This window comes from Dermacentor albipictus, chromosome 6 (assembly GCF_038994185.2).
Source record: "Dermacentor albipictus isolate Rhodes 1998 colony chromosome 6, USDA_Dalb.pri_finalv2, whole genome shotgun sequence".
NCBI classification, from domain to species: domain Eukaryota; kingdom Metazoa; phylum Arthropoda; class Arachnida; order Ixodida; family Ixodidae; genus Dermacentor; species Dermacentor albipictus.
Genome location: NC_091826.1, coordinates 87,863,162 through 87,886,924, shown reverse-complemented (window position 1 = coordinate 87,886,924; position 23,763 = coordinate 87,863,162). Strand labels below are relative to the sequence as shown.

General features: G+C 46.1%; 1 protein-coding gene across 1 annotated transcript in view; it reads right to left on the bottom strand.

Annotated features, from left to right (window-relative positions):
* Nucleotides 1–306: 306 nt before the first annotated feature.
* LOC135910149 (dentin sialophosphoprotein-like) overlaps nt 307–23,763 on the bottom strand; it is a 59,345-nt gene continuing 35,888 nt past the window's right edge. The window contains exons 6-9 of the mRNA XM_070521011.1: nt 21,937–22,395; nt 12,695–13,153; nt 5,730–6,188; nt 307–498 (exon numbers count right to left, since the gene is read on the bottom strand). Of these exons, the coding sequence (XP_070377112.1) occupies nt 307–498; nt 5,730–6,188; nt 12,695–13,153; nt 21,937–22,395 (1,569 nt within the window). The remainder of the gene's footprint in view (nt 499–5,729; nt 6,189–12,694; nt 13,154–21,936; nt 22,396–23,763) is intronic.

Here is a 23,763-nt window from a genome sequence, read left to right as displayed (position 1 = left end):
GGGAGGGGAATGGGGAGTGAAAGGGGAAGAGAGAGAACTTAAGTGTAGGATGTCTATAGTCGGGCACTCAAGTCCGTTGATTCAAAGGGTAGTCGCCATACTCGTCTTCGATCTGCGTGGTTTTGTGATTCTCCTCGTTACCGCTAGGAACCGGACGGCAATCCCAACACTCTTCCTCGTCCACTCTCCTGCGCTTGGAGGGTCCAGGTTCTCCGTCACCAAAATTAGGCAAGACACCTTCTTGATCCCCAGAATTCTGCTTCGATGAATCTTTGTCCTCACCGGCGCAATCATCTCGCCCACGCTTCACGCCTGAGGCAGGAACGACCGGTACAGGAGGCCGCCGTCGCCATCATCGCTGTCTTCGTCGTCGCTAGAGCTGCTGCTGTCAGAGTCATCAAGCCAGGCCCATTCGTTCAGCAATTGCTCCAGCAACACGTGACGGTGCAGGCTTACCGACTTCTCGCCATTCTCGATTTCCTGGATCTTCTCCGTCGCCTGCGAGAGAAGAGAAGCGATGTTAAGGCATTTGTCGAAACTCATAGTGCAACTTACAGCGTTACCAATACGGTGTCGTCGCGGGCAGCGTGCTCGGCAGCGTCCGATCGACAGCTACGTCAGCGGCCAACTGACTGCCTGCCTTATCTGAGGGAGGCGAGCGCTGCCCTTCCAAACATACCCTCTCCACTTCCTTTTATGCCTCCCCTCCGTCGAGGCCAGGGCGACGCGCTCAGGTCATTGACCTTGAAACCGGCTTCGCATTCTATTTTTTCAGAAAAAAGACGGAGCCAGATATTTATATTCAAAGTGATTATATCCCTGAGCAAGCAAATGTTTTTGTCATATAGGCCTTCATTACTTTAATTCCACGGCGCCTAATACATTGTATTACTTTAAAGCCACCTGTGGTGGTTCCTTATCTCAAGTATTCAACCGAGGTACTTCTGTAACCGTGCAACCCTATCCCCATTCCGTACTCTGGAAAGTTCTATCAAATTTTATAGGGGAGAAAATTTATTTTTATCAGCAATATAATGGCTTTCTTTCATTCGCTTCTATTTTCTTTCGTTCCTTGGGAATTTAATCAAAATAATATTTTTAATGTTTTTCCTTCTTCAGAGCTAAAAAGCTATGCTCCTCTTACGTCGCTCTCATTTATGTTGCTATTTTTAACACTCTTATTTAACAAGAGCCATTTAAATATATTGAATTCATTGTGCCCTTTATATTTAGTAGTGTCATGGTGATTGCCTTGAATATTCAACCGTGAGTACGATTTCTTTGTAGCGTTTGCATTATCACCCGAGTCGCAACACAACATGTTTGCGATCGCCATCGCGAAGTTTATACCAGCAGCGAATATTTTATAGAAAGCAGGTAAGCAATTACGTGAATGTCCACTACCGTGCTCAAGACTTGTCGAGTAGCATCGTGCAGAAGACAGTACTTTCTGTTGATAAGTGTTAAAATCGGGGGTGATAATTGCTGTGCGGAGATAGGGAACGACCTTCATGGAAATCCAAGTACGGACACGTGTTTGCAATGCGGGAAGACGGGAAAAATTGACCGTGCCTTCGCTTTCCGTGCAATGCAGCCTCGCCATTAAACCCTAACAACGGTAATTGATTTGTGTGAATGATTTAAAAATATTTACGCCTCCATTTCGTGGCGGCGCCAATAGGTGTCACAGTGCTTCGAATGGGAAGCCCGATTGCACGAATTCCGAGATGACAGGCTCCGCCGGTCGAAATGCCCAGTCTCTCAACTTTCGCAAACCCTATCGCATAAACGTTCTAATTGAGATCGATTTTCTCTGAATTTTTTAAAGCGGAGCTTTCCTTGCCTCTTCCTTTAAACTTCACACCGTGGCGGCTGCTGTTGTCTGGCACACCGTGCCGGCTGATGGTTCAAAGCGTGCATACATCAAAAGAGGGAGTCATACTGTCAGGCGACGCGAGAAACTCGTTTGGACTCATCGTGCCTGCAGCCCCAAAAATAAGCATTACAAAAACTGCAGCCCTCCTCTTGGTGCCAAGGTGCAAGTCTAGAGGGAACGTCGGTTGACCTTCACAGAGGAGGGCGGAGAAGAGGCAATTTTCATAGAATAGGGGGGGGGGGGATGATGCTTCAAGGCAAGGATAACCTTACTACTATACCACAGTGGTGGCGGTCAAACTGAATAAGCTTAAGGGGGGAGGCTACCCTGGAGACCGACCTTTCTTATTTTCTAAGATATTCAGATGAAATTCTCAGGGTAGGTTCACACCACCGAACTATGAGGAAGTGCAAAGTTTAATGAAATTATGTTAATTAGTTAAAGAGTTATTGAGGTATAACTAGGTGATTCATGTATATGCCTGAGGAAAAGCCTGGAGAAATGCCAGGGCATCGTAGGAAGCTGAAATTCACTGTGATGATCCCTTGATAGATATCGCAGGGGGCTAAAGGGCCCTTTTCTTTAATTTCCCCTCCAAAAAATTTTAAGACAACTTTGAACTTGATGTAGCCATTAATGACCGCATTCATCAATAATTATTTGCTTATTATGAATTAACTGCACCAGCTTTCAAAAAAGAAGCCTGTTACCCCCTGGCAAAGTCATCCAGGAACAGAATACAAAAAAAATTACCGACGATTACGTTACTTCCTATTGCGAAATTTGAGCGCAGCAAATAAGCTGTTTCACCTTTTCGATAGATTGAGGCAAAGAAATCGAGCAACACATGTATGCGCTATCACATAATTTTTTTTTTATTTTTCACACGTATTCCTTTAACAAAGACTCCACTCACAGTTCTTGACAGTCATGAAGGAAGCTTTGTGGTCGGAGAAATAGACTGATATATGTTCGACTTGGTACACCAATGCTTGATTCTCAAAGACGTTCACAAAGACGTTCACAACTGGGCCCTTAATGCCATATTGGCCTCCGCCGTGCATCAGTCGTCGCACTTGCATGAATGGGATTTGCGGAGATACGAGTCTTACACTCACCGCATTAAGTTGTGGAAGGTGCGCTGGCCTCGAGGGATATTTGTAACCGTTTGCTGTCGAAATAACAACCAAAACAAGCGCGAACGAGACCGACCCAACAGAACCAAACAGGCGCGGGCGAGAGCTGTGGCGCGAGCAGACGATAGTACGAAACGAGCGGATCGGCTGAGACCAGACACGAGTGCGCATCGAGCCGTAAGGAGGGTCCGCATGACACCAGCATCGCGCGCGCACGTCACTGAAGGGGCCGCTCTCATTGGTCTCCGCCATTCGCGGCTCGCGTCCTTCGTCTCCCACTCCAGCGAAGGGGGGCGGAGCTGGTTACGAGGCCGACGACGACGCGAAACCCAGGAACGGACGCCAAAGAGCTGCGCTCTAAAACGGCATACAAATCTGAAGAGCGGTTCTTGAGATATCGCCTTCCCCAGCACCACTACTAGCGAAAAAATCCATTCCGAGAAAACGGGCCTTTAAGTTGAACACGTGTTTTTTATTTATTTTTTGAGAAAGCACTTGCGGAGCTTCTAATTAGCGCTTGCGGCTCCAGGCACACTCAGTGTGTCGGATTTTCGACTGGCGACAGCCGAAAGCACAGTTTCGCCGCTGAAAAGCGTCTCGCAGTCGGCACTCGCTGCGGAAGATCGAAGTTAGATGCTCGTACAAGACGCATATCACGCTCCCGTGTACCGAACATCTGCGGTGTCTTGGGCTTTGCCGGCATCGCGTGCAGCAAAGAACTAGCGAAAAAAAAAGAAAGCTGAGCAAATAATGTAAAAGATAGCGCATGGCGATGAGCAGCTCGCAAGCTCATGTTGAGGCGGACGGAGCAAGCGGCAACAGCGAGAGCGCGGTATCAAAGGGAGCAGCCGCCGCCGCCCGCGCAGCAGCCAATGGCTGGCGCGCGTTAGCCGCGGGATTTGAACACGCTGCTCCGGCCAATCAGCGCTCAGCATCACATCGCGGGAAAACGCCAATAGCGCCTCAACCGCGCCGACGATGCCATTTTACAGGGCGGCAAAGTAGAGACAAAGAATCCACGTTCAAAACGACACCAAGATGGCGCGGGCAGGCCGCAGGGGCCGGGAATGGCGCGCGCGCGAAGTTTGACTTTACTTCGGCATTTGCGCGTGTTTTGTGGTCCGCGGTGGCCTCTAAAGTAGCGTCTTTTTTGGTACTTTACGGTGCTGAATTAGGTGCTGATAATTACAGAACTGGTAGTTTATGAGACATACAAACCAAAAATATGGTTTTTCAAAAATCGCCTTTTTCGCGATTTTTCGGTTTTCAAGGGCCGCGTCTCCCCTTAAGTTCAAGGTACGGCTGAATACGCTATTGCTGTTTCCAAAAATAAACACTACGCAGATATGTACCGAGGGCAAATTTCGCAAGTCATGGAAAGCAGACCTGCATTGTTTAAAGTACACCGCAGAGTACAGGTGACACTACGGAAGCGGTCAATCGCCAAATGAACGTTTATGTTCCCACTGCGGTAGCTTGGCGGCTGTGGCCTGGTTACAGGTAACAGACGTCATCGCCAATGCGGCAGCAGCATTTCGACTGGGCAAAACAGAAAACGCACGGGCACGTATGCTTTGGGACACGTTTCAGCACATCATTCTGTCAAAATTAATAGTGCCTGCCACTATGGCGCGCATTGTAATCCGATCGAGGTTTCGGCACGACCAGCCACATAATCTAATGGACGTTTAATACTTTTGCCAGGATACGATGTGCCATCTGCGGCAGTAACATTACTGCACCTTCTCAGAAGTTATGAAGTGTGGTGCAACACAAGGCATCAAACACCTCTCCTTGTGTGTTCTATGTAATATGCATACTCACAGCCGTGGTGCACGCAAGGCAACGTTTGACCTCAGCTCGCCACTCTTGCGTTGCATTAAACGTTGAACCAAGTAGGCTTTCGGCATCAACACCAACGATAATTATCATCAAGGAAAGCAAGCAGCACGGCGTCTTCATTTATATTGACTCTCACATTTCAGGGGATCTCTAATTTTTTTCTTTCCCTGTAATTATTTGCAGATTATGGAGCGCATCTATATATTTGTTACTAGATCGGCATATAAATCTACGCCTTCGTATGTTAAGAAGTATTCAATGACAGCGTTACATGTGATATTAGTAGTGCTGGCAGTGACACACGTTAGATACACCTAATGGCTGCGTATCTTTCGTTCCTTTTTTTTCATTTCTTTGTGTGCGTGTCTGATCGACCCAGTAGGTCAGGTGATTAACCTTATTGAGGCCCTCCATTTTAGCCTAACAATTTTATTTAAGTTTATTTGTCGTTCTTTGTCTAGCACTTACGTTAACCAATAAATATGTGTTCGCGTGTTTTTGTTGCAATCATGCGTTGACATATAACATTTGTTTAGCGGAGTGTCGTCATCCGTTTTATTCGATTTTCCTATTCCTATGCACAGAGGAATGAACACTTTCATGCAACATTTGAAACGAAGAAAGTGGAATCTACACAGACAATCACATACACCGAAAGCAATATCACTATCAAGAAAAGACATCTACGGTATTACCGAGAATTCATTCACCGTATTTATACATACATGAAATGTTTGTTGGTGGCGACGGTAAAATATGTGACGCAGCTTTGTTTATTGATACACTAAAAGCATGAAAAGGGGGGAAAATGCATAAACAACACACTAACTATCAAGAAAAGACAGATCCGGGACCTGCACCGGTTCGTCACACACCCTGCCTTCACTGTCCAGCCAGTCTGGGAATGGCGCCACTTTCAAAGGGTAGTCGCCATACCCGTCTTCGATCTGCGCGGTTTTGTGATTCTCCTCGTTACCGCTAGGGACTGGACGGCAATCCCAACAATCTTCCTTGTCCACTCTCCTGCGCTTGGAGGGTCCAGGTTCTCCGTCACCAAAATTAGGCAAGACACTTTCTTGATCCCCTGAATTCTGCTTCGATGAATCTTTGTCCTCACCGTCGCAATCATCTCGCCCACGCTTCACGCCTGAGGCAGGAACGACCGGTACAGGAGGCCCGCCGTCGCCATCATCGCTGTCTTCGTCGTCGCTAGAGCTGCTGCTGTCAGAGTCATCAAGCCAGGCCCATTCGTTCAGCAATTGCTCCAGCAACACGCGACGGTGCAGGCTTACCGACTTCTCGGCATTCTCGATTTCCTGGATCTTCTCCGTCGCCTGCGAGAGAAGAGCAGCGATGTTATAGCTTTTGTCGAAACTCATAGTGCAACTTAAAGCGTTACCAATACGGTGTCGTCGCGGGCAGCGTGCTCGGCAGCGTCCGATCGGCAGCGACGTCAGCGGCCAACTGACTGCCTGCCTTATCTGAGAGAGGCGAGCGCTACCCTTCCCAACACACCCTCTCCACTTCCCTTTATGCCTCCCCTCCCTCGAGACCAGGGCGACGCGCTCAGGTCACTGACCTTGAAACCGGCTTCCCATTCCATTGATTCAGAAAAAAGACGGATCCAGATATTTATATTCAAAGTGATTATATCCATGAGCCAGCAAATGTTTTTGTCAATTAAGCCTTCATTACTTTAATTCCACGGCGCCTAATACATAGTATTACATTAAAGCCACCTGTGGTGGTTCCTTATCTCAAGTATTCAACCGAGGTACTTCTGTAACCGTGCAACCCTATCCCCATTCCGTACTCTGGAAAGTTCTATCAAATTTTATAGGGGAGAAAATTTATTTTTATGAGCAATATAATAGCTTTCTTTCATTCGCGTCAATTTTCTTTCGTTCCTTGGGAATTTAATCAAAATAATATGTTAAATTTTTTTCCTTCTTCAGAGGTAAAAAGCTATGGTCCTCTTACGTCGCTCTCATTTAGAACGACAGAAAGCTGAGCTAGTTGGTACGGATTCATTATGCAAAATAGAAGTGAGGCGTGCAGACAGGACACAAGAGTAGAGAAGTGGACAACACGAACGCCGGCTATCAACTGAAGGGAGCACTGAGGCAAAAAAATGAAAGAAGACACAAAACTCATCTGCGCATGCTCAGGAATGGGAACACCACGTGTCAATCGGGTACACGTGCTGGTCTACGTGAGAGATAACTGTTAAGGCACTTAATCTCTTCCTTATGTAAAGTAATCGAAGGCTGACTCACGCATGCACTTCCACCATTTTAGATATGCCATGCCTCTACCATAAGACGCGTATCTTCATTCTTATGCCTGTACAATATCGCGCATTCATCTAACTCTGGCTTGCAGTTACAATCTCGGCAATGTAGCGAAAGATTAGAAGGCGATCCACCGGTTAACGACCTTTTATGCTCCATTAGCCTCTGATTGATACACCGTCCCGTTTGCCCTACGTAGAACTGGCCACAGCTAAGGGGAATTTGATAAACCACACCCATACGACATTCAGTAAAACTGTTGTTCTTATTGTGCTTCACTGGACAAATATCTGTTCGTTTTTTGCCTTTAACCCGCTCCTTTTTATTCTGTACGGCAGCGCATATCTTACCTAGCTTATTGGGAGCAGTGAAAGCAACATTAACATCATATCTACTAGCAACGTTTTTATGCCTGTGCGACACTGAATGAATATACGGAATAGCCACTACTCACTTCTATTTTGCATAATGAATCCGTACCAACTAGCTCAGCTTTCTGTCGTTCTAAGCTTCATTTCTAGTACTCTGAGCTCTTTTCCTTGTTCCCCTACTTATCTGCACAATCCTGCTTCGTTAGCTTCCTTAATTGCGATATGTATGTTCCGCGCTAGAAGCATGTCGTGGTTTAGTCGTAATCGTGTCGTCCCTTTGGAAGTTCAAATGATGTGCGGCTTTCTTCAACCATCAACTGGGCATGCCAGGAGGATTGGAGCTATTCTTTCCGCTGAATCATGGCGCCAAGTTAGGTTCTACCAGGAGTGTCTAAGGCTCCGTTGCGCGGCCCTGGGAGACGGTCACCTTTGGAACCACCCTTACAACGATTGGAATAAGTTAGCCATGCAACATGTGGACTTCCTATGGAGGATGAAACTTCCGGAGCTTCAACAAAGTAAGAGGAAACACCTTTCTAATAATTCACCGTCAAAGAATGTACTGCTTCTTGGAGACGCCATCGTAAGTGATAACCATAGAAGAACCCTTGCTTTAGGCCCTAAGCACTGTTTTAAGCCTAACATAAAACCCGATGAAGTTTTAAGCTTACCGCGCTGCATAACCAGGTTTGTTCCGGAAGAAGAACGCTCACGCTGTATTTCGGATTGCATTGCTAGCCTTAAACAATCTAATTCCCATTTTAAGACGCCTGACCCTGTCCGACCGTTAGTTGATTACCTTGTGGAGCATAAACTTAGACCTGTAATATCTGACAAGGAAGGTTATTTCGTAATTATGCCAGATGACGTGTTTTCAGAAAAAGCGATTTCAGCCATAGAAAAGAATTTGCAACCAGTCAAACTCAAGCCTTCGGTAGTTAAGCAACGTGCGGTTGACCTCTTGTCAAGACATAATCTTGACAGGCTTGTTTGAAATGTCAATAAAGCTAAATCCCTCACCTTAGAACTGTTTTTCTCGGCCAAGACCCATAAACAAGAAATTCCTTTTCGTGCTATAGTGTCAGAGAAAGGGACGTGGCAGGTCTGTGTCGCTAGTTACCTACAGAACTGCCTAGCTTCACTCATTTTTTCAGATCCCTTTTGCCTACGTAATTCTCAGGCGCTAGTTCACTATTTGAGAGAGGAAAATCCGGGTGATTGTACAGTTTTTAGTATGGATATCGAAGACCTGTATTATTCCTTGCCGCATGACGGGTTGCTAAATTCCGTAAATGAGTGCAATAAAGAACAAGTGCAGGAGTCGGCTTTTATTGACAGATGCGGTGTTTCCACGGGAGCTTTTCTAGAAATTCTTTCAATGTACTTGAAGTCGACGCTGATTGGGTGGAGAGATGGCTTTTTCTGCAGAAATCAGGCATTTGCATTGGTTCAAAGGTTGCCCCTATTCTTAGCAACATTTACCTGAGTAAGGTTGACAACTGCTTAGAGAAAGCCTTAGGCGATAGCGTTATTACGATATTTCGTTACGTTGATGATTACCTGATTTTCTGCAATAGGGAAGAATTAGACTCTGCTGCTACCTCAGTAAGTGAGCAATTCAAACTTTATGGGGGAGGATTAAAGTTTACCAAGGAATTTCCCCAGCGACGCGTAATTCAGTTTCTTGACATTTCCTTGATCTTCGAACAAAATCATGTTTGTTGGCAGTACACCCCAAGATCTTCGAAGCCGTTGCTAAACTTTCAATCCAAGCATTCTAAATTAGTAAAAAACGGAATTGCCATGTCGTGCCTTAAGTCTTTCCTCACAAGATCTTGCATGCACAGAATGAGCGCCAGTTTTAATGCGCAGGTCCGGCGCCTAATAGAAGCAGGTTATCCTAGTGTAGCGGTGGCCACTGTAGCTGAGCGCCTAAAGAAGTCGGTTTCGAGAGGGACGGACGTAATTACAGAAAGCAGTAATCGGAAAAAAAGAGTAGTGGCTATTCCGTATATTCATTCAGTGTCGCACAGGCTTAAAAAAGTTGCTAGTAGATATGATGTTAATGTTGCTTTCACTGCTCCCAATAAGCTAGGTAAGATATGCGCTGCCGTACAGAATAAAAAGGAGCGGGTTAAAGGCAAAAAACGAACAGATATTTGTCCAGTGAAGCACAATAAGAACAACAGTTTTACTGAATGTCGTATGGGTGTGGTTTATCAAATTCCCCTTAGCTGTGGCCAGTTCTACGCAGGGCAAACGGGACGGTGTATCAATCAGAGGCTAATGGAGCATAAAAGGTCGTTAACCGGTGGATCGCCTTCTAATCTTTCGCTACATTGCCGAGATTGTAACTGCAAGCCAGAGTTAGATGAATGCGCGATATTGTACAGGCATAAGAATGAAGATACGCGTCTTATGGTAGACGCATGGCATATCTATAATGGTGGATGTGCATGCATGAGTCAGCCTTCGATTACTTTACATAAGGAAGAGATTAAGTGCCTTAACAGTTATCTCTCACGTAGATCAGCACGTGTACCCGATTGACACGTGGTGTTCCCATTCCTGAGCATGCGCAGATGAGTTTTGTGTCTTCTTTCATTTTTTCGCCTCAGTGCTCCCTTCAGTTGATAGCCGGCGTTCGTGTTGTCCACTTCTCTACTCTTGTGTCCTGTCTGCACGCCTCTCTTCTATTTTGCTCTCATTTATGTTGCTATTTTTCACACTCTAATTTACCAAAAGCCATTTAAATGTATTGAATTCATTGTGCCCTTTATATTTATAGTGTCATGGTGATTGCCTTGAATATTCAACCGTGAGTACGATTTCTTTGTAGCGTTTCCATTATCACTCGAGTCACAACACAACATATTTGTGATCGCCATCGCGAAGTTTATACCAGCAGCGAATATTTTATAGAAAGCAGGTAGACAATGACGTGAATTTCCACTATAGTGCTCAAGACTTGTCGAGTAGCATCGCGCAGAAGACAGTACTTTCTGCTGATAAGTGTTAAAATCGGGGGTGATAATTGCTGTGCAGAGACAGGGAACGACCTTCATGGAAATCCAAGTACGAACACGTGTTTGCAATGCGGGAAGACGGGAAAAATTGACCATGCCGTCGCTTTCCGTGCAATGCAGCCTCACCATTAAACGCTAACGACGATATTTGATTTGTGTGGATTTAAAAATATTTACGCCTCCATTTCGTGGCGGCGCCAATAGGTGTCACAGTGCTTCGAAAGGGAAGTCCGAATGCACGAATTCCGAGATGACAGGCTTCGCCGGTCGCAATGCCCCGTCTCACAACTTTCGCAAAGTCTATCGCATAAACTTCAACGTTCTAGTTGAGATCGATTATCTCTGAATTTTTTAACGCGGAGCTTTCCCTGCCTCTTCCTTAGAACTTCACACCGTGCCGGCAGCTGTTGTCTGGCACACCATGCCGGCTGACGGTTCAAAGCGTGCATACATCAAAAGAGGGAGTCATACTGTCAGGTGACGCGAGAAACTCGTTTGGACTCATCGAGCCTCCAGCCCCAAAAATAAGCATTAGAAAATCTGCAGCCCTCCTCTTGGTGCTTAGGTGCAAGTCTAGAGGGCACGTCGATAGACCTGCACAGAGGAGGGCGGAGAAGAGGCACTTTTCATAGAATGGGGGGGGGGGGGGGGGATGACGCTTCAAGGCAAGGATAACCTTACTACTATACCACTGTTGTGGCGGTCAAACTGAATAAGCTTAAGTTGAAGGTACGGCTGAATACGCTATTGCTGTTTCCAAAAAATAAACGCTACGCAGATATGTACAGAGGGCAAATTTCGCAAGTCATGGAAAGCAGACCTGCATTGTTTAAAGTACACCGCAGAGTACAGGTGACACTACGGAAGCGGTCAATCGCCAAATGAACGTTTATGTTCCCACTGCGGTAGCTTGGCGGCTGTGGCCTGGTTACAGGTAACGGACGTCATCGCAAATGCGGCAGCAGCATTTCGACTGGGCAAAACAGAAAACGCACGGGCACGTATGCTTTGGGACACGTTTCAGCACATCATTCTGTCAAAATTAATAGTGCCTGCCACTATGGCGCGCATTGTAATCCGATCGAGGTTTCGGCACGACCAGCCACATAATCTAATGGACGTTTAATACTTCGGCCAGGATACGATGTGCCATCTGCGGCAATAACATTACTGCACCTTCTCAGAAGTTATGAAGTGTGGTGCAACACAAGGCATCAAACACCTCTCCTTGTGTGTTCTATGTAATACGCAGACTCACAGCCGTGGTGCACGCAAGGCAACGTTTGACCTCAACTCACCACTCTTGCGTTGCATTAAACGTTGAACCAAGTAGGCTTTCGGCATCAACACCAACGATAATTATCATCAAGGAAAGCAAGCGGCACGGCGTCTTCACTTACATTGACTCTCACATTTCAGGGGATCTCTAATCTTTTTCTTTCCCTGTAATTATTTGCAGATTATGGAGCGCATCTCTATATTTGTTACTAGATCGGCATATAAATCTACGCCTTCGTATGTTAAGAAGTATTCAATGACAGCGTTACATGTGATATTAGTAGTGTTGGCAGTGACACACGTTAGATACACCTAATGGCTGCGTATCTTTCGTTCCTTTTTTTTTCATTTCTTTGTGTGCGTGTCTGATCGACCCAGTAGGTCAGGTGATTAACCTAATTGAGGCCCTCCATTTTAGCCTAACAATTTTATTTAAGTTTATTTGTCGTTCTTTGTCTAGCACTTACGTTAACCAATAAATATGTGTTCGCGTGTTTTTGTTGCAATCATGCGTTGACATATAACATTTGTTTAGCGGAGTGTCGTCATCCGTTTTATTCGATTTTCCTATTCCTATGCACAGAGGAATGAACACTTTCATGCAACATTTGAAACGAAGAAAGTGGAATCTACACAGACAATCACATACACCGAAAGCAATATCACTATCAAGAAAAGACATCTACGGTATTACCGAGAATTCGCTCACCGTATTTATACATACATGAAATATTTGTTGGTGGCGACGGTAAAATATGTGACGCAGCTTTGTTTATTGATACACTAAAAGCATGAAAAGGGGGGAAAATGCATAAACAACACACTAACTATCAAGAAAAGACAGATCCGGGACCTGCACCGGTTCGTCACACACCCTGCCTTCACTGTCCAGCCAGTCTGGGAATGGCGCCACTTTCAAAGGGTAGTCGCCATACCCGTCTTCGATCTGCGCGGTTTTGTGATTCTCCTCGTTACCGCTAGGGACTGGACGGCAATCCCAACAATCTTCCTGGTCCACTCTCCTGCGCTTGGAGGGTCCAGGTTCTCCGTCACCAAAATTAGGCAAGACACCTTCTTGATCCCCTGAATTCTGCTTCGATGAATCTTTGTCCTCACCGTCGCAATCATCTCGCCCACGCTTCACGCCTGAGGCAGGAACGACCGGTACAGGAGGCCCGCCGTCGCCATCATCGCTGTCTTCGTCGTCGCTAGAGCTGCTGCTGTCAGAGTCATCAAGCCAGGCCCATTCGTTCAGCAATTGCTCCAGCAACACGCGACGGTGTAGGCTTACCGACTTCTCGCCATTCTCGATTTCCCGGATCTTCTCCGTCGCCTGCGAGAGAAGAGCAGCGATGTTATAGCTTTTGTCGAAACTCATGCTGCAACTTACAGCGTTACCAATACGGTGTCGTCGCGGGCAGCGTGCTCGGCAGCGTCCGATCGGCAGCAACGTCAGCGGCCAACTGACTGCCCGCCTTATCTGAGAGAGGCGAGCGCTACCCTTCCAAACACACCCTCTCCACTTCCCTTTATGCCTCCCCTCCCTCGAGACCAGGGCGACGCGCTCAGGTCACTGACCTTGAAACCGGCTTCCCATTGCATTGATTCAGAAAAAAGACGGATCCAGATATTTATATTCAAAGTGATTATATGCATGAGCCAGCAAATGTTTTTGTCAATTAAGCCTTCATTACTTTAATTCCACGGCGCCTAATACATAGTGTTACTTTAAAGCCACCTGTGGTGGTTCCTTATCTCAAGTATTCAACCGAGGTACTTCTGTAACTGTGCAACCCTATCCCCATTCCGTACTCTGGAAAGTTCTATCAAATTTTATAGGGGAGAAAATTTATTTTTATGAGCAATATAATAGCTTTCTTTCATTCGCGTCTATTTTCTTTCGTTCCTTGGGAATTTAATCAAAATAATATTTTAATTTTTTTTGCCTTCTTCAGAGCTAAAAAGCTATGCTCCTCTTACGTCGCTCTCATTTATGTTGCTATTTTTAACACTGTAATTTACCAAAAGCCATTTAAATGTATTGAATTTATTGTGCCCTTTATATTTAGTAGTGTCATGGTGATTGCTTTGAATATTCAACCGTGAGTACGATTTCTTTGCAGCGTTTGCATTATCACTCGAGTCACAACACAACATATTTGCGATCGCCATCGCGAAGTTTATACCTGCAGCGAATATTTTATAGAAAGCAGGTAAACAATGACGTGATTGTCCACTACCGGGCTCAAGACTTGCCGAGTAGCATCGCGCAGAAGACAGTACTTTCTTTTGATAAGTGTTAAAATCGGGGGAGATAACTGCTGTGCGGAGATAGGGAACGACCTTCATGGAAATCCAAGTACGAACACGTGTTTGCAATGCGGGAAGACGGGAAAAATTGACCGGGCCTTCGCTTTCCGTGCAATGCAGCCTTACCATTAAATGCTAACGACGGTAATTGATTTGTGTGAATAATTTAAAAATATTTACGCCTCAATTTCGTGGCGGCGCCAATAGGTGTCACAGTGCTTCGAAAAGGAAGCCCGAATCCACGAATTCCGAGATGACAGGCTTCGCCGGTCGCAATGCCCCGTCTCACAACTTTCGCAAAGCCTATCGCATAAACGTCAACGTTCTAGTTGAGATCGATTTTCTCTTAATTTTTTAACGCGGAGCTTTCCTTTCCTCTTCCTTTGAACTTCACACCGTGGCGGCTGCTGTTGTCTGGCACACCGTGCCGGCTGATGGTTCAAAGCGTGCATACATCAAAAGGGGGAGTCATACTGTCAGGCGATGCGAGAAACTCGTTTGGACTCATCGAGCCTCCAGCCCAAAAATAAGCATTACGAAAACTGCAGCCCTCCTCTTGGTGCTTAGGTGCAAGTCTAGAGGGCACGTCGATAGACCTGCACAGAGGAGGGCGGAGACGAGGCACTTTTCATAGAATATGGGGGGGCGGGATGACGCTTCAAGGCAAGGATAACCTTACTACTATACCACAGTGGTGGCGGTCAACCTGAATAAGCTTAAGTTCAAGGTACGGCTGAATACGCTTTGCTGTTTCCAAAAAATAAACGCTACGCAGATATGTACAGAGGGCAAATTTCGCAAGTCATGGAAAGCAGACCTGCATTGTTTAAAGTACACCGGAGAGTACAGGTGACACTACGGAAGCCGTCAATCGCCAAATGAACGTTTATGTTCCCACTGCGGTAGCTTGGCGGCTGTGGCCTGGTTACAGGTAACGGACGTCATCGCCAATGCGGCAGCAGCATTTCGACTGGGCAAAATAGAAAACGCATGGGCACTTATGCTTTGGGACACGTTTCCGAACATCATTGGGTCAAAATTAATAAGTGTCTGCCACTATGGCGCGCATTGTAATCTGATCGAGGTTTCGGCTCGCTCAGCCACATAATCTAATGGACGTTTAAATATTACTACCAGGATACGATGTGCCATCTGCGGCAGTAACATTACTGCACCTTCTCAGAAGTTATGAAGTGTGGTGCAACACAAGGCATGAAACACCTCTCCTTGTGTGTTCTATGTAATACGCAGACTCACAGCCGTGGTGCACGCAAGGCAACGTTTGACCTCAGCTCGCCACTCTTGCGTTGCATTAAACGTTGAACCAAGTAGGCTTTCGGCATCAACACCAACGATAATTATCATCAAGGAAAGCAAGCGGCACGGCGTCTTCACTTACATTGATTCTCACATTTCAGGGGATCTCTAATCTTTTTCTTTCCCTGTAATTATTTGCAGATTATGGAGCGCATCTATTTTTTATACTAAATCGGCATATAAATCTACGCCTTAATATGTTAAGAAGTATTCAATGACAGCGTTATATGTGATATTAGTAGTTGTGGCAGCGACACATGGTAGATACACCTAATGGGGGCGTATCTTTCGTTTTTTTTTTCATTTTTCGTGTGCGTGTCTGATCAACCCAATAGGTCATGTGATTAACCTTATAGGGGCCCTCAATTTTCGCCTAAATATTTAGATAAAATTTCTTTGTCATTCTTTGTCTAGCACTTATGTTAACCAATAAATATGTCTTCTCGTGTTTTTCTTGCGCTTATGCTTTGAAATATAAAATTTCTTTAGCGGAGCGTCGCCATCCATTTTATTCGATTTTCCTATCCCTATGCAAAGAATTATGAACGCTTTCATGCAACATTTGAAGCGAAGAAAGAGGAATCAACACAGACAATCACATACACCAAAAGCAATATCACTATCAAGAAAAGACACCTACGATATTACCGACAATTCACTCACATTATTGTACGCATACACGAAACATTTGCTGCTTGCGACGGTAAAATGTGTACGCAGCGCTGTTTATTGATACACTAAAGGCATGACAAGGGGGGAAAATGCATAAACAACACACAAATATCAAAAAATGACAGATCCGGGTCCTGCACTGGCTCCTCACACACTCTGCCATCACTGTCCAGCCAGTCTGGGAACGGCATAACTTGCATTGGCTAAGAGTCACACTCGTCTTCGAGCTGCAGTGAGGTGTAATTTTCCTGGTCACCGCTAGGCCCTGGCCTGTAATCGCAGTCCAGGGCCTAGCGCAGCGCGTCGCATTTGCCTTGCCCCCGTCGAGACGAAGGCGACGCGCTCAGGTCACTGACCTTGAAACCAGCATGCAATACCATTGATTCGGAAAAAAAAGACGCTGCCAGATATCTGTATTCAAAGCGATTATGTCAATAAGCCAGCATATTTTTTGTCAAATAGGCGCCCATTACTTTTATTCGACGGCACATAATACATTGTTTAAGTTTAATGCCTACAGTGGTGGCTCCTTATCTCAAGTCTTCAACTGTGGTACTTCTGTACCGTGCAACCCTAACTCCAATTCTGTACTCTATAAGGTTCTGTCAAATTTTATATGCGAGAAAAGTAATTTTTCGAGAGCAATATATCAGGTTTTCTTTCATTCGCGTCCATTTTTCATGTTACTAAAATATTATTTAAATCGTTCTTCGTTGTTCAGAGCTAAAAACCTTTGCTCCCCTTACCTCTCTCTCATTTATGTAGCTATATTTATTACTATCCTTTACCAAAAGCCGTGAAAAAGTTGTGAATCCATCCAGCCTTTTATATTAAGTATTGTCATGACGATTGCTTTGAATATTCAGCCATGAGTGCGATTTCTGCGCAGCGTTTCCATTATGACTCGAGTCGCAACAAAACAGATTTGCAACAGCAACGCAACACAACACAACAGATGGCGAACGCTCTACATGGAAATCCAAGTACGAACACGTGTCTGCCCTGCAGGGAAGACGGTAACTATAACCCGTGCCTTCTCGTTCTGTGCAATGCAGCCTCGCCGTCGAACGCTAACGACGTTAATTGATTTCTGTGCAATATTTTAAAGCACTTACGCCTGCACTTCGCGGCGGTGCCAATAGGTGTCGCAGTGCGTCTGGAGTCAAGCCTTGAATGCACGCAATCCTAGGTGGAAGGTTTCATCCGTACCTATTCCCTCGCACAACTCTCGCTAAACTTATGGCATAAACGACATCAACGTTGTACGTGGGATCGGTTTTCACTTATTTTTTAAGCGGAGCTTTCCTTCCCTCTTCTTTTTAACTTCGCACTCCTGCGGCTGCTGCTCTCTGGCACACCGTGTTGGGGGGTGGTTCAAAGCGTGCCAATATGAAAAGAGCGTGTCATACAACAAAGGCGACGCGAGAAACTCGTTTGCCCCCAACGCATCGAATGTGCTCAATGCCTTCTGGAGCTCCCTGGCCTCGTCAAATTTACCTTGTGACAGCTGTAATTATCCGTGACCCCCCAGCCGCAATAAAAGCATTGCAGAAACTGCACCGCCTCCCTTGGCGCCAAGGTGCGAGAGCAGAGGGGACGTCCACACAACTGCCTAGAAGAGGGCGGAGAAGAGGGACCTTACATGCGAGGAAGGAGGGTCACGTTTGAAGGCAAGGCTAACCTTACTAATATACCACAGCGGATTCGGGGACACAGAATAAACATAAGTTCAAGGTACGGCTCAATACGGTATTGCTATTTACAACAAATAAACAATACGCAGATATGTAAAGATGCCAAATTACACAGGTCGTGCAGAAGCAGCCCTGCAATAACTAAACGACACCGCAGAGTGCAGGGGACTCTACTGAAGCGGTCGACCGCCACATGAACGTTTCTCTGCCCACTGCGGTAGCATGGTGACTGTCGCCTTGTTAGAGGTCGCCGACTTGATCCCGACTGCGGCAGCCCCATTTCGACGGGGCGGAATCGAAAAAGAACGTGCACTTACGTTTTGGGACACGTTTTAGAACATCATGGTGTCAAACAGCGTACGCTACTACAACGTGCTTCGTAATCCGATGGAGGTTTTGGCACGCACAGCCACGTAATCAAATTTGTGTTAATTACTTCTGCCACGATACGATTCGCCATGTGAGGCAGTTGCAATACTGAAACTTCTAAAGTTGTGAAGTGTGGCGCAACGAAATTCATCGTACAAACACCTCTCCTTGTATGTTCTCTGTACTACGCAGACACTAACCAATGGTGCACGCAAGGTAACGTTTAACGTCTCACCACGCTTGTGTTACATTAAACGTTGAAGCAAGCAGACTTTCGGTGTCAACACCACCGATCATGATCATGAGCCTCGTTACGCCCAATGCAGGGCAAAGGCCTTTCCCATACATCTCCAACTACCCCGGTCATGTACTTATTGTGGCCACCGATATCTATCATAGAAAAGCAACCAGCACAGAAGCTTCACTGAATATAGATCCTCACATTGCAGCGGATCTCCAAATTTTTTGTTTCCCTGTCATAATTTGCAGATTATGGAGCGCATCTATTTTTTTTCTGTACTAAAATTTCGTCTTATAAAGCAACACCTTCAGATTTTAAGAAGTATTAAATGACCGCTTTATGTGTGATAGTAGCAGTTGTGGCTCCGACAAACATTAGATACACCTAATGGCAGCGTATCTTTCGTTCCATTATTTTTTTTTGCTTTTTTTGTGTGTATATGTGCCTGATCAACCGATTAAGTCAGGTGATTAACCCTAAGGAGGCCCTCAACTTTCGCCAAATATTTTGTTTTAAGTTTCTTTGTAGTTCTTTGTGTAGCACTTTTGCTAGCTAATAAATAGAGAGCTTTAGTATAGGGGACGCCAGCGGCTTGCGTACGCAAGAACTAGGGGCGACGGCACTGCGCATGCGCAGACTGCTACGTGTACTTGCGTCCTTGGGTTGTTTGGCGGGCCGAAAACATCGCTGCCCCTAAGTGGTCATGTTACCCACGTGACTCATTCGGTGTAGGAGAACTCACGAGTAGCTAGCGGGTAGATAATCTAATAAATCTTTCGCCAAATGTCGACAGGCGTCGTTTTTATATGTATTAGATAGGTTTAGCGTGTCTGGTATTTGCAGAAACGCAGTTGGGGCGGAGCCATAAACGGGGGTGGTCTGCATGGTGCATCTACCTGGCGGCGCAAAGCTCAAGTTGACAAAAGCAGCTAATATTGCTGTAACCAAGTCTCTTCTACTTCGCTGCTGGTGTAAATTTCGGCACTGGCGTAACTGTGTTACTGCCAAAAATTTATACCCGCAGCAAAGTAAAATACACTTGCTTACTGCAATATTAGCTGTTTTTGTCTGTTTCAGCTTTGCGCCACCAGGTAGCAGCACCATGCAGGCCACTGTAGAGGTACTGTATATGCTACCAAAGGTAGCAGAGTTGCGCGTCTGTTTTATCACGCCGCTAGCGCCTCTATTGGCCGAGCCTCATCACGTGGTAGTCAAGCAACCGTGCATTGCGGAGAAGCAGATGCTCGGGCCAATTTTTGTATTCCCGACACCGCCGCTGCAGCGAACTGGATTGACACAAGTTATCGCCAGTCAAATTCAAAGCGAATCCGGCCGACCTTGGCGTTTGCTGTTCACGTGCGGGCTAGCTGCGGAGAGCTAGCTATATAGCTATGTCAATGTAGCTATGTCAATCCTGTGAGAGAAAAACTTTCATTACACTCCCACAGAAGGTTACTTTTGGAATCCCTGCAGTGAAAAGGCACATAATGAAGTGGTACTTGCAGGTGTGGCTGATATCCAGTGCCTGCTAGTAGGTGGGTACGTTTCTACAGCAAGTCTAATGGGGTACCAGTGTCGAAATACTAATGGTTGATCATTTTTTCACCAGTAATGTTTCAGACTGCCTACGCGTTGAAAGCTTTGGCACATAAGCAGGTATCTCTAATGCAAAACCGAGTACCCATTATCCAGTGCAACGCCGGATTATGGGCCCAGTGCCGCGCGCTGGATGCTGGGCAGGCGCGGCGTACTCGGAGGCACTGGGTACTTATGGGAAAAATAACTCAAGCGCGTTATATACTCGGTGCCTGGACGCCGTATATATTTTTGTTAGAATACAAAAACCAACAGAGAGCGATTTGGTGCAATAAGAAAATAGCTCCGACCAGGATTCGATCGTCGGACCTACAGATCCCAAGCCCGATACTTTACCGCTGCGCCACGCCAAGAGGGCAGCATTGGTGTATAATATGCCATGTCAATGATCGAGAAGCAGTTTTAGTTTCACAGAGATGTCTCGCTCAGTCATGGTAGATGCGCTATCGCCCTGCATATAAAACTCACGCCTGTACCACAAAGAAAATTTTGCTGTCCGTATTCAGTAGCATGCTCGGAAGTGCCACAACATCGATTTTCACTTGCGACTGGCATTTTAACTTTGAAAAAACTCCTAAATGAACCGCCGACCCGGGACGTGTACGGGCTGTTACTACTGATTTGGATAGCTGTTTCTTGTTCTTCACGCGAAGGATATGCAACGTTTTCTTACTTCAGTGATGCCTTTCAGTTGACACGTCTGTCTAGTCATTTATCTTCGTCAAAGAAGCGTAGGCTAGTGCCGGGAGCCTTCCGCGACAGCACATATATACCTGTGTTTATGACGCGTCACATCGGCGCTCATCGCTACTTGTGCTGGCACTGTAAACATGAAAAAATGGTTTAATTAAGAACACCGATGCGAAAGCTGAAATACAGAGTGATTTATCCGTGTTAGACTTCTTGATTCCTGAGCCTAGGCGCGCCGAGAGCATGCAGACGGACTCGGCGGATACGCTAGGCCTAAGCTTCGGTGGGGACCGATCTCGGCGCCTTTTTCTTGACGATCCTATGCAGTCCGCTGTTTCGATGCGCTCTGTTTGCCATTAGGTGGACAAGCAGTCCAAAAGCGATGCAAAACCACCAACGAGCGATCGACGATACGGTAGGCATGCCGCCTGCAAAAACTGAGTGCGGCTTCGCCGCATAGATTTGGTTGCTTCCCAGCAAGATGGCGGACCTACGCGCAACTCTGCTACCTGTGGTAGCATATACAGTAACTCTAGGCCACTCTAGTTCATGGCTCCGCCTCAACCTGCATTTACCCGGTTACCGGACACTGTAAACCTCTCTATTAACTGCTTTTAATAAGAATAGTTTTATGTGCTTTACTTCGTATGCTAGATTTAATGTTTCAAAATATGGAAACGCAGCAAAGATCCGACGTTGATGGCGCTGCGAGCGCATGCGACCTCACGGCGGCGTGCGTTTGGGGCCGCTAACCTATAACGTGTTTCTGCTTGCGTATGCAAACGCACCCAAACACTAGGGGTCCCAACGCCTTGCGTCCCCTACACTAAAGCTCTCTAATGTTATTTCGTGTTTTTGTTGCAATTCTGCGTTGAAATATATGATTTGTTTAGTGGAGTGTCGCCATCCGTCTGATTTGATTTTTATATACAGGCAGTTCTTAACACTTTCATGCAACATATTGTACGAAGAAAGAGAAATCTATACAGACAACAAGATACATCAAAAGCGCTCTCACTATCAAAAAAGGACACCTACGATATTACCGACAATTCACTCACATTATTGTACACATACACGAAACATTTGCTGCTGGCGACGGTAAAATGTGTAACGCAGCGCTGTTTATTGATACACTAAAAGCATGACAAGGGGGTAAAATGCATAAACAACACACTAAATATCAAGAAATGACAGATCCGGTTCCTGCACCGGCTCCTCACACACCCCGCCATCACTGTCCAGCCACTCTGGGAACGGCGCAACTTTCATTCGGTAAGAGTCATGCTCGTCTTCGAGCTGCGGCGAGGTGTAATTTTCCTGGTCACCGCTAGCCCCTGGACGGCAATCCCAGCACTCTTCCTCGTCCACTCTCCGGCGCTTGGAGGGTCCAGGTTCTCCGTCATCAAAATTAGCCAAGACGCCTTCTTGATACCCAGAGTTCTGCTTCGATGAATCTTTGTACTCACCGTCGCAATCATCTCGCCCACGCTTCACGCCTGAGGCAGGGACGACCGGTACAGGAGGCCCGCCGTCGCCATCATCACTGTCTTCGTCGTCGCTGGAGCTGCTGCTGTCAGAGTCATCAAGCCAGGCCCATTTGTTCAGCAATTGCTCCAGCAACACGCGACGGTGCAGGCTTACCGACTTCTCGCCATTCTCGATTTCCCGGATCTTCTCCGTCGCCTGCGAGAGAAGAGCAGTGACGTTAAGGCATTTGTCGAAACTCATACTGCAACTTACAGCGTTACCAATACGGTGTCGTCGCGGGCAGCGTGCTCGGCAGCGTCCGATCGGTAGCGACGTCAGAGGCCAACTGACCGCCTGCCTCATCTGAAAGAGGCGAGGAGTACCCTTCAAAGCTTTCCCTCTCCACTCCCCTTTCTGCCTCGCCTCCGTCGAGGCGAAGGCGACGCGCTCGGATCACTGACCTTGAAAGCGACATGCAATTTCCATTGATTTGGGAAAAAAAGCCAGATGTTTATATTCAAAGGGATTATGTCAATAAGCCGGCATATTTCTTGTCAAGTAGGCTCCCATTGCTTTTATTCGACGGCAGCTAATACATTGCTTTAGTATACCACCACTTGTGGCGGCTCCTACCTCAAGTCTTCAACTGTGGATCGTCTGTACGGTGCAACCCTAACTCCAATTCCGTACTCTATAAAGTTCTACCAAATTTTATATTCAAGAAAACTAATTTCTGGAGAGCAATATATAAGGCTTTCTTTCATTCACGTCCATTTTTTTTGTTCCTTCGGTATTTACACAAAATATTGCTTAAATCGTTTTTCCTTGTTCAGAGCTAAAAACCTATGCTCCTCTTATCTCGCTCGCATTTATGTCGCTATCTTTAAGACTATCCTTTATCAAAAGGCGTTAAAATGTTGTGAAGCCATCCTGCCTTTTACGTTTTGTAGTGTCATGGCGATTGCTTTGAATATTCAGCCGTGAGTGCGATTTCTGCGCAGCGTTTCCATTATGACTCGAGTCGCAACACAGCAGATTTGCACGTGGCCGTCGAAAAGATTATAGCCGCAGCCAACATTTTATAGTAAGCAGCTTAACAATGGCGTGAATGCCCACTATCGTGCAGAAGACTTGTCGAGAAACATCGCCCTGAACGAGGTACTTTCAGGTAAAAATTGTCAAAATCGGGGGTGATAATTGCTGCGTGGAGATGGCGAACGCTCTACATGGAAACGCAAGTACGAACACGTTTGTGCCCTGTAGGGAAGACGGTAAAAATTGACCGTGCTTTCACATTCTTTTCAATGCAGCCTCACCGTCAAACGCTAACGACGTTAATTGATTTCTCTGTGATATTTTAAAGTATTTACGCCTGCACTTCGCGGCGGTGCCAATACGTGTCGCAGTTGCTCTGGAGTAAAGCCTTGAATGCACGCCTTCCTAGGTAAAAGGCTCCGTCGGTTGCAATAACCTCTCAAAACTTTCGCAAAGCCTATCGCATAAACGTTATCAACGTTCTACGTGCGATGGGTTTTCACATAATTGTTTTTTAAAGCTGTGCTTTCCTTTCCTCTTCTTTTAAAC